The sequence below is a fragment of the Vanellus vanellus genome, assembly GCF_965231255.1.
Source record: "Vanellus vanellus genome assembly, chromosome: Z".
Lineage (NCBI taxonomy): Eukaryota > Metazoa > Chordata > Aves > Charadriiformes > Charadriidae > Vanellus > Vanellus vanellus.
Window position 1 is genome coordinate 24,592,928 of NC_138908.1, and position 11,368 is coordinate 24,604,295.

At 51.5% G+C, this 11,368-nt stretch overlaps 1 protein-coding gene across 1 annotated transcript; it reads left to right on the top strand.

Moving 5' to 3' along the window:
• Positions 1-6,040: 6,040 nt before the first annotated feature.
• On the top strand, positions 6,041-11,157 carry LOC309683164 (tektin-3-like; the record flags this gene model as incomplete). The annotated part of the gene is made up of 7 exons (XM_082497365.1): positions 6,041-6,598; positions 7,146-7,229; positions 7,691-7,761; positions 8,011-8,154; positions 8,643-8,865; positions 9,693-9,847; positions 10,941-11,157. The coding sequence occupies 7 exons, from the start codon at positions 6,041-6,043 to the stop codon at positions 11,155-11,157; spliced, it is 1,452 nt and encodes a 483-aa protein (XP_082353491.1).
• Positions 11,158-11,368: the final 211 nt, after the last annotated feature.

Consider the following 11,368-nt stretch of genomic DNA (forward strand, 5'->3'; position numbering starts at 1 on the left):
AACACCCCATTGTTACTGGTCCAGATGCTCCGTGCATCCTTGGCATAGACTACCTCAAGAGAGGGTGTTTTAAAGACCAAAAAGGGTATCGGTGGGCTTTTGGTATAGCAGCTGTAGACACTGAGGATGTTACACAGCTGTCTACCTTACCCGGTCTTTCAGATGACCCTTCTGTTGTGGGACTGCTGAGGGTTGAAGATCAGCAGGTGCCAATTGCTACTGCCACGGTGCATCGACGACAGTATCGCACCAACCGAGACTCCCTGATTCCCATCCATCCCCTGATTCGCCGGCTAGAGAGCCAAGGAGTGATCAGCAAAACTTGCTCACCCTTTAACAGCCCTCTATGGCCAGTGCGAAAGTCTGACGGGGGACTGGAGATTAACAGTAGACTGTCGTGGCCTGAATGAAGTCACACCACCACTGAGTGCTGCTGTGCCAGACATGCTACAACTTCAGTATGAACTGGAGTCAAAGGCAGCCCAATGGTATGCTACAATTGTCATTGCTAATGCCTTTTTCTCTATTCCTTTAGCAGCAGAGTGCAGGCCACAGTTTGCTTTCACCTGGAGGGGTGTCCAGTACACCTGGAATCGACTGCCCCAGGGGTGGAAACACTGCCCTACTGTTTGCCATGGACTGATCCAGACCGCACTGGAGAAGGGTGGAGCTCCAGAACACCTACAATACATCGATGACATCATTGTGTGGGGTAATTTGGTGGAAGAAGTTTTCCACAAAGGTAGGAAAATAATTAAGATTCTTCTGAAAGCAGGTTTTGCCATTAAAGGAGGTAAGGTCAAGGGACCTGCACGAGAACTCCGGTTCTTGGGAATTAAGTGGCAAGATGGCCGTCACCAGATCCCAACGTATATGATTAACGGAATAACATCTATGTCCCCACCTACTAACAAAAAGGAAAGACAAGCCTTTTTAGGTGTTGTGGGTTTCTGGAGAATGCATATCCCAGGTTATAGCCAGATTGTGAAACCTCTCTATGAAGTGGCTCGAAAGAAAAATGAGTTTCTGTGGGGCCCTGAGCAATGACAAGCCTTTGAGCAAATTAAACAAGAGATTGTGCATGCAGTAGCCCTTGGAGCAGTCCAAACTGGACGGGACATTAGAAATGCACTCTACACTGCAGCCAGGGACAATGGCCCTACCTGGAGCCTCTGGCAGAAAGCACCAGGGGAGACTCGAGGTCGACCCCTAGGATTCTGGAGTGGAGGATATAAAGGCTCCGAGGCCAACTATGCTCCAACTGAGAAAGAAATCTTGGCAGCATATGAAGGAGTTAGAGCTGCTTCAGAAGTAATTGGTACTGAGGCACAGCTCCTCCTGGCGCCCCGATTACCAGTACTGGGCTGGATGTTCAAGGGTAAAGTTCCTTCTACTCATCATGCCGCCGATGCTACCTGGAGTAAGTGGGTTGCCTTAATCACGCAGTGAGCTCGAATAGGAAAGCCAGATGGCCCAGGAATCGTAGAATTCATCACAAATTGGCCCGAAGGCAAAGACTTGGGGAAGGCACTAGAGGAGGTGGTGACACGTGCTGAGGAAGCTGCACCATATAATGAACTGTCAGATAATGAGAAACAGTATGCCTTGTTTACTGATGGGTCTTGTCGTATTCTAGGAAAACATGGAAGGTGGAAAGCTGCTGTGTGGAGTCCTACACGACAAGTCACGGAAGCTGCTGAAGGACAAGGTGAATCGAGTCAATTTGCAGAGGTAAAAGCCATCCAGCTGGCGTTAGATGTTGCTGAACGAGAAAAGTGTCCAATACTCTATCTCTATACTGACTCATGGATGGTGGCAAATGCTCTGTGGGGGTGGGTAAAGCAGTGGAAGCAGAGCAACTGGCAGCGCAGAGATAAACCCGTCTGGGCTGCTGAGCTGTGGCAAGACATTGCTGAGCGGCTAGCGAACCTAGTCGTAAAGGTACATCACGTAGATGCCCACGTACCCATGAGTCGGGCCACCGAGGAACATCAAAACAATCAGCAAGCGGATCAGGCTGCTCAAATTTTCCAGACAGACTTGGACTGGGAACATAAAGGTGAACTATTCTTAGCTCAGTGGGCCCGTGACACTTCCGGTCATCAAGGAAGGGATGCAACATATAAATGGGCCCATGACCGAGGGGTGGATTTAACCATGGACACTATTGCGCAGGTTATCCGCGACTGTGAAACATGCGCCGAAATCAAGCAAGCTAAATGGTTAAAACCTTTGTGGTATGGGGGACAGTGGCTGAAATATAGGTATGGGGAGGCTTGGCAAACTGATTACATCACGCTCCCTCAAACTCGCCAGGGTAAGCGCTATGTGCTTACAATGGTGGAAGCAAGCACCGGATGGTTGGAAAGCTCTGCCGTACCCCATGCCACTGCCCGGAATACTATCCTGGGCCTTGAAAAGCAAGTCGTGTGGCGACATGGCGGCCCAGAAAGAATTGAGTCAGACAACGGGACTCATTTTGAAAATAATCTTATAAGTAATTGGGCAAAAGAAGATGGCGTAGAGTGGATATATCCTATCCCCTATCATGCACCAGCTTCTGGGAAGATTGAGCGATACAATGGACTGTTAAAAACCACCCTAAAAGCAATAGGAGGGGTGGAACCTTTAAAAATTGGGACAAGCATTTAGAGCAAGCTACCCGGCTAGTTAACACCAGGGGATCCATCAATCGAGCTGGTCCTGCTCAATCAGACCTTTTACATACTGTAGAAGGGGATCAAGTCCCTGTGGTGCATGGAAGGAATTTGTTAGGGAAAACTGTTTGGGTTTTTCCTGCTTCAGGCAAAAGCAAACCCATTCGTGGGACTGTTTTTGCTCAAGGACCTGGATGTACTTGGTGGGTGATGCTGAAGGATGGAGAAGGTCAATGTGTACCTCAAGGGAATTTAACCCTTGGTGAGAATACTCAATCCTGAGCAGTATGATGCTGATCACTACATAATACTAACAGTGTTCCATACGTGCTTTTCAGGATAATAGAGAGGTGATGAAACCTGAGATAGCTTCATCAAGTGGCATCCAGCAAGCTCTTCAAGATGAACATGCTATCCGTGGGCACAAACCAGAGTGAATTTCGTACCATCTTTCCTGCCCTGAGATGAGATCCTGCAATCATGAACTAAACGGACTTTTGCATATAACTTTTGTAGATAAATGTAAACCATAGATGAGTGACCTGCATGTATCCATCTCATATATATAATCTGTGAGTGTGTAAATTTGATAGATAAAAGTAATAGTAACCTGAGCAAGATGCAAATGGTATGGAATAAGGGGTGGAATGTCCTGGTTTGAGGTAAAACAGAACCAATTTTGTTCAGTAACTTCGCTTGTTAGCTGGGCCTCTTCTAACTACTGAAATTAACTGCATATTGTGCAGACAGCGTTCACTCTCTCAGAGTGATAAGACCACTTGTTTGTAGCTGATGCCCAGACATGGTATGCAGAGAGGCTCCTGCTTATACTTATTGCTATAACCCCCAAGGCCAACCAACTTTGTTATTTGCCCCGTTGGAGGGTCGGAAGCGGAAAAGCATAGTGGAGTCCCACCTGCAGGGAGGAGCGGACAGGACAGGTGACCCAAAACTCACCAACAGGGTATTCCATCCCATCTGCCTCATGCTCAGTATAAAAGCTGAGGGATCAAAGGGTCAGCTCTTCCTTCAACGGCCGACGTCTGAGGAGGACTCTGTTCATCTGCCTGTGATCCCGATCCTGAATCCAGATCCGGAATCCAGTTCCCGTCCGTCACTGCGTCCAGCCTGGGACTGCCCCAGTGCCAGCCGGTGACGTCATTGTCATCTCGGGAGCTTGATAGGGTTTTGTGTCTATTTTTCATTTTTTCTTTTCTTTTATTATTAATACTTCATTAAAGTACTTTAGTTCCTTCTAAACTCATAAGTCTCTTTTTCCTCCTCTGCCTCTCTCTTTGAAGAAGGGTAGAGGGGAGCATCTGTCGGTGCCATCTGGGGTGCCACAGGTCCCCAGTAGTGGATTTTGGCCTAAACCACGACAGTCCCGTAGCTTGTGAATTTGACTGGTTTCCCGGTGCCATGAAGTCGATTTTAACCCGACTAAAGCAAGACATGTATTTAAAGTGAAATCAAAGTGTGCTAACCTTTGTATACAGAAAACAGTTGGAGTTCTTCTCTATCTCAGATCTTTGGCAGCAGAGGCATTGCTTTCTCATGGAGGCCGGCTCCGTGTGTACGTGTGCACAGAAAGGAGGAGCGGTGGGGCAGGGTGTCAGTGCACTCCTGAGAAGCTGTAAAACATTTGGTCTGGTCTCAGTGCGCAGCTGCAATAGCTGGGAAAACGGGAGGAAACCAAAGGCGGCAATGAGAAGACAGCTGTATCAGCCTGAGTATTTGATGAGCCATATACATAGCTCACAGTTAACCTCAAGTGGTAACATGAAGGAAATGAAAATGTTTCTTCTGGGGACTATGGGGCACAGGGGTGCTGACAGTTGGCCTGATGGGTGTTATCAAAAGTTGGAGACAAGTCCCCTTGATTGGCCGGAGCAGACGCCCAAAGGCTGTACTGGGTTGCCCATGGATGGCAGCGGGAGCTGTCCAGGGACGGGATCAATTGTCCCAGCAAAGGCAGTCTGGTTGCCCAGAGTCTGCACTGAGCTGCCCACGGGTGGCCTCGGGTTGCCCATCAAGAGCACCGGGCACCAAAGGGCTGCATCAGGTTGCCATAGCGGCTGCAGGGAGCTGCCCGGGCAGAACCCGGTCCCTGAGCGCCCTGCGCCCCTGGCAACGCTGCCCTGGTTCTGTGTCACACAGGGCACTGGGGACGCTGCAGTGTCTGGCAGTGCTGCCACCGAACCCCACAGCACAGCAGTGAGTAGCCGCCCTCCCGGGCACTCCCAAGCCTCTGGAGGTTTCGGGTGAGTATGTACCATTATGGGAAAGTATTTTTTATGCAAACTTCCCATTTTTGAAGGACTCAAGTGGCTTTCACGCTGTAACAGATGGGATTGAGCACATGCTTTGTGTCAAACCCCACTCCCACCCAGGCATCTTGTTGCAGCACACCAGTGTCCTCACCTTTCACTGGGCTCTGAGCCAGGCTGGGAGCTGTGGGGAGGGGATGGGGTACCTCCTGAGTCCCCTCCTGAGGGTTTGGCCTCAGATGCGGTGTGTTAGGGACATTTGCTGGCCCTCTGCATGATGTTTCTGACAACAACTGACTGATACCCTGAATCTGAAAAGAGCAGTAGCACCCACAATGCCGTATGCAGTTCTCGGTAGCAAAATCTTCACGTGTGGCCATTCCTCCTAGGGCTCCTGCAAGGCTGCTGTTTACACACCCCTCTGAAAAGACTGTCTGGGATTTCTCCTTTCCAAGTGCATCGATTTTACGTCAGGTGAGGCGTAGGCATTTTTCTTCCTTTGCAAGTCAAGAGAGGGCTGTTCTCTTGAGACTGAAATAGCTGGAGGGGGGTCAAATTTGGATATAGATCTGCAAAGCATCAATGCAAGTGAAGGTGGGGGGTGAGGATTGAGTCCCTGACCCACCAATCACACTGGGTTGGTCCAAAGGGGTGCAGCTATCGGGGCTGGAAAGGGCACTTTGAAAGAGAAAAGGACATCTGGAGTACTAGAAGATCAGCACATACGCCAACCAAAGAAGCCAATGAACACAAGACAATCACCAGCTACACTTTCACGGGATTGACAGATTTGAGGAGAATGAAGGCTAATATCTGTCATTCTCCTGAGCAGCCATGCTTTGCTTTTCTCCGCATTTCAATACTTGAGGCTAGATACTAACAACAAATTCAAATCCCTTTCCAGATACAAATGCTTGGGGTGCTGTGAGAAGGCATTTGCTTTCAAGAGTTTTAGGCCTGTACAGGTGACCTGTGGGTGCTGTGTGCGTTGCTGTTTGTGTTAGAAGCTGCATGTGTTGCTGTAAGAAGGAAGGCAAGTGCAGGAGCTGACTGAGGGAAGTTGTCTTCTATCTCCTCCTCTGTGCAGGACAAGTACTTGAAGAGCAGTGGTCAGGAATGGAGGCTGTCGGCTTTCCCTTAACGGCAAGACGTGCCAAGGTTCTGCCTGCCATCAACACCATGACTGCCAGCTATAAAGACCGTTTCCCGTACTACCCGTTGCCTCAGAGCTCCAGCCTCCCCTGGATGCCCAGCACCTACTCTAAAAGAGATGCCATCAAACCAGCTTTGGCTCCCTTTTCCAAAACTTCCCAGGGGATGACCACCAGCGAGAAGCTCCCTTACATTTCCAACAGAACAACCCTCTTCACCCGCTACACCCCTGACGACTGGTACAGGTCCAACCTGACCAAGTACAAAGAGTCAGAGACTTCCCGGCACAATGCGGAGGCTCTGAGAGTTGATACCACCCGCATGATTGAGCATAAATACCAGCAGACAAAGAAAACACAAGCAGAAAGCACCAAAAGCCTGGGAGGACGTGTGAATGCTATTGAGTTTTGGAAAGGGGAGCTCTGCCGTGAGCTGGATGAGATGATCGGGGAGACCAACACGCTCACAGACATGAAGAAGAGACTGGAGAGAGCCTTGGCCGAGACGGAGGCCCCTCTCCAGGTAAGCACTCTGTCCAGTGGGCTGCAAGCTGTAGCCTACTGCCGGAACAACTGCAGCCATTCAAATGTCTAACTAAGTTCCACTGCAGCTCCGCAAGACCTAGAGAGTTTTTATGAAGAGACCATAAGTTAAGTTTGCAATGTCTTCCCATCTGCTGCATCCCCTATCAGCCCGTTATGAGCTCATCACAACTCCATTTGCTTAACCAAATATTTGTGTAGGCGGAACATCCAAATTCCTGGACTGGGAGACAGAAGCCCATGTCTTCCTACAACACCCTGGGGAGGTCAGCATCAAGGCTGACACAGGTGCCTGTGCCACAGCTCTGGTTGCAGCCGGGACATGTGTGCTCCCTCATGTTGATTTGATGCGTATGGTGCAGTTCGGTTGCTTGTTGTCAGCTGAAGCAGCCGCCCTGGGCACTTTGTTCCCCTGGTGTCCCCTCTGTGCCCGCCTAGAATTTCTTTTCTTCCATTTCTTGAGATGGGGACTCTCTCTATAGAGAATCCCGCCTCTGCACCCGACAGTGATGGCATGTCCCCAACAGGTCGCTCAGCAGTGCTTGCTTCAGCGGGAGAAGAGGATGGGCATTGACCTCGTCCATGATGATGTGGAGAAACAGCTCTTCACGGTAAGTTGGGCCACCCAGATCATGTATTAAAGCCAGTTTTACCTAAACTGCCCTACAGAGGCTTTGCAGCCTTCTTCCCTACCTGGCTCCTTACCGCTGGGGAGGTGCTCAGCTCTTCAACCCCCCAAAACCTGCTGGGCCAGGGGATGGGGTTCCCCCAGGCAGCAGCATGCCCACGCCGTGTGGGTATGACTTGGCCGTACAGAGGAAGGAATAGCTGAAGAGCAGCTGCGTGTTTGTGTAGCGTGTGGGGGTTCTGTGTCCCTCTTCAGGGAGTATTGCACTAAAGACATGCACGCAGTTTGGGGGCACTTTCTCCACTCCCTGCCTGTTTACTCTGGGCAGAAAGACAAGCAGGCAAGTTCTTGCTGTGTGCAGGGTTGGGGAGGTCTTAGGGGACGAGTGGCATCAGGACAACTGAGTACAGACACTGATGATGGGGCCATGTGTCCTTTACCCAGGAAGTCAATGTCATCAGGTCGTGCCAGGAGAAGATGCAGCGGTACCTGGATGAAGCCAAAGCCCAGCTCGCGTAAGGAGGAGCTCCTTATGTCATGCCGTAGGGCTGATGTGCATTTGCAGTTGTGATGTGGACCCCCAGCAGACCCCGACCTCTCCCCACACCCTGCAGATGGAAAAGCCAGGCGGGCTCCCCGGGAAGTGGGCAGTGATGCTCATGGGAGGACAGAGCTGCGTGGGAGGGAGCTGCGGGGAACTGGAGCGAGGAGGAAGCCCTTCCACCTGAACATCCCCAGCGATGGCTGTTGTTTGCATGTTGAAGGTCCAACAGGGTGGCCCAGCACGAGCTGGAGAGGGACCTGGCCCACAAGCAGGCGGCCCACCGCATCGATGACAAGTGTCACCACCTGAGGAGCACCTCCCACGGCATCAGCTACTACCCAGCGGTGGAGCGGGTCGATGCCACGTGAGTGCACGCTGGGTGGCACGCCAGCAGCAAGCTGTGCCCGGGATGCACGGTGCCTCTCCCTGGCAGGGAGCTGCTTGTCCCCAGCCCACTGTCAAGGCACGTCCATCCCGCCTGGAGACAGCTGCCTGAGTGGGACCGTTTCTCTCTGCTTATTGTTATTCTTACTGTTATTGTTATTGTTAACCTTAACTTTATACTTACCCTTACTCATACTCTTCTTCTCATTCCTATTTTCTGTTGTTGTTCTATTAAACTGTCTCTATCTCCACCCGTGAGTCCTGTTCTTTCTCTTTCCCCTCCATTGAGAGTGGCTGTGTGGTCCTAGCTGCTGGCCAGAGTTAAACCACAACCTATGCTCAAATTAAAGACAGAGATTTCAGATATATTTAATCAGTGCTGCTCCCAGGCAGGCTTCATGCCTGCCCACGTCCAGCTTCAGCACTACGGGCTTACCGGGGCCTCTTCTTCCCCCTCACCTCCTGAAGGATCTCGGTGCCGGACTCTTGGGCCAAGATCACAGACGACAACATCCTCCGCTCACAGAGCCAACGGGCGGCCTCCTCCAAGCTGCGGGACAACATCGAGAACCTGCTGGTGGTGGTGGCAAACGAGATGCGGAGCCAGTTCAACAGGGTGAACATCGCCTTCACCAAACGCATCAGCGAGACAGCCGATGCCAAGAGCAAGATCCGGACCCACCTGGCCAAGGTAGTCGGAACCCCTCCCTTTCGGTGTGTCACTGTCACTTCCTAGTGACACCCCTGAGGTGGGACCCTTAGGAGTTGGCACCGTAATTTCATCTCAAGGGGTCTGTTTTTGCTAGGGCATCCTCACTGGCAGCCTGGGAGCACAGGGATTGCCAGCAGAAAATGCCAATGCTGGTTGCATCTCCTGGTAGTTCCTTCAGAAGCGCTGGCTGCCCTCCAGAACGGCCTTGCTGGGCCTCTGCTGGGCTGCCTGCTGGGGGGGTTGCAGGCTTGCTTCTCCTCCAAGGACGTGCTTTCACTCTCCATGCTCTGGGGCTGCTGCATGGGCATGCGTGTGTTTGCTTTGCCAAGCAGAGTCAGTGGAAATCAGTGATGGACACCTGCCTCAGAGCTGTGGGTCTCATAGAAAGCTTCCTGAAACGGGCCCGACACTGTATTGAGTAACTGAGGGAAGACGGGGCTTGCAGCACTGCGAGCTGATGCCACGTCTTTCAGTGAGGATCCATGAAGAACCTTCCCTCTCTGAGTTACTGTTGATGGATGATTAGTTCCAGCAAGCGGTAATTTTGGGAAGCTGGGAATTCAATAGGTCCATCAGTGCTCCAAAACCTCCTCTGATGTGACAGCAAGAGCCAAGAGAGGTTTTTCCCTGAAGAAAAATTACTCTTGGCTCTGCGCCTTGATGTGTAGCAGAATGACAGGGGTCTGAGCCCAGGGTCTGCTTATTGAACTTGTATTGTTCTGCAGATGGACAAGAGGAAAGGGTAATTATGTTGTCACTTGAGAAGATACTTTTTAATTTGTGCATGGGTTTCTTTTTTACGCCAGACGCTGCAGGAAATCTTCCAGGTGGAGAAGACCATGGAAGCCATCCAAAAGGCCATTAGGGACCAAGGGCCTCCCTTAAAAGTGGCTCAGAGCCGGCTGGACGAGCGCACACGCAGACCAAACGTGGAGCTGTGCCGGGACACTGCCCAGCTGCGGTAAGGCAGGAGCGTGGGTCTGGTGGGCTCCTTGAGGAGTTATGGCTGGTAGCACCCGGGGGTAGCACTGCATGAAAAATTAAGCATGGGCTTTTCTTTCAACAGTCCTTCCATAAGCGCACTGCTATAATCAAAAGCAATGAGCAGGTATTGCAGCCTTTGGGTGCTGGGAGAGCTCTGCGCCCACAAAGGAGGCTGTACACCATGGCCGGGTATAGCCTGATGGCACCCCATGAGGGGATGGATTCTTCCCGCTTGGGTAAGCCCCATCTTCTCTCCAGCCTGCTTCCCGGCAGTTGGATGTGCTCAGTTTTGAAGGACGAGCCCTTTACTCTCCAACAGGATCGCGCTGAGATCCCTTAGGCCCTTCCTTTTGGGGAACTGCAAGGAAGGGTGCCCCCTATGGAGAAGCAGAAAGGGCTGTCCTCACCTTCTCCGAGGACACTGGAAATCCTTTCAAGGACACAGTGGTCTGTTTGGGATTGCACGCCGAGGAGCTGTGGAGGAGTAGGCTGGCCTGAGCGCCCAGCAGCACCCCCTCTGAGGCACCCCAAAGTTCACCCCTCCTGGGAGCCCGTTGGGCAAGACTCCAGCTGAAGCCTTTTCAGAGCAATTGAAACCCAGCCCCACAGCCTTTGCAGCATCTCGTACAACAAGGGTTTTTTCCATCCTCCCCTTGTTTCACATTCACTTTTAGCCTCTCCCAGATGTCCTGTTTTCTTTGTGTGCATCTGTGGGCATGGGGAGGATGCCTGCACAGGGAAATCCAGGAGGGGGAGCCAACAAACCCCCCAAACCAAGCAGGAACAGGAAACCACACCTGCTCATCCCTCTTCTTGCTGGCCCGAGCTGCTCTGGGAGAGGCGGCTGCGCATTGCCAAAGCCTTTGAGCAGACTTAACCATGCCTCCCCGCTGAGGTCTGGAGGAGCTCTGCCCTCAGCTTTCCCATGCGTCTGCCAGAAACGGGGGGTCTGAGTTAGTCTGAGCACGCTGAAGGGGGTAATCCTGTGACCAAGGGGCCCTTCAGCAATGCCACGCTAGAAACCACCCCCACGATGGCACTGTTAACCAGGGTTTCTTGCTGTTTTCCAGCCTTGTCAACGAGGTCCACAAAATCAACGAGACGGTCCAGAGCCTCCAGCAGCGCCTGAGAGACACCGAGGACACCCTGCAAATGCTGGTTCATACCAAGTCGGTCTTGCAGCATGACCTGGCCGTCAAAGCCAACACACTCTTCATTGATGAGGAGAAGTGCATGGGCATGCGCAAGACCTTTCCCAGCACTGTGCGGCTGCTGGGTTCCATTTAGGCTCAGCTGAACTCACTGAATCTGTTGTGGGAGGGATTCCCAGTTTGGCTAAGATGCTTTGGAAATACTTGATTAGAGTTTCACTTCCTGCTGAAAGCCATGAGTAGAAATTAAATGATCTGTTTGTGTGTTATACGGTCTACCGGTATTTTTTTTGCCTTTGGTTTTTCTCTTTCCACTGTACTTTCATGGTGTGCCAGAAAGTCACTGA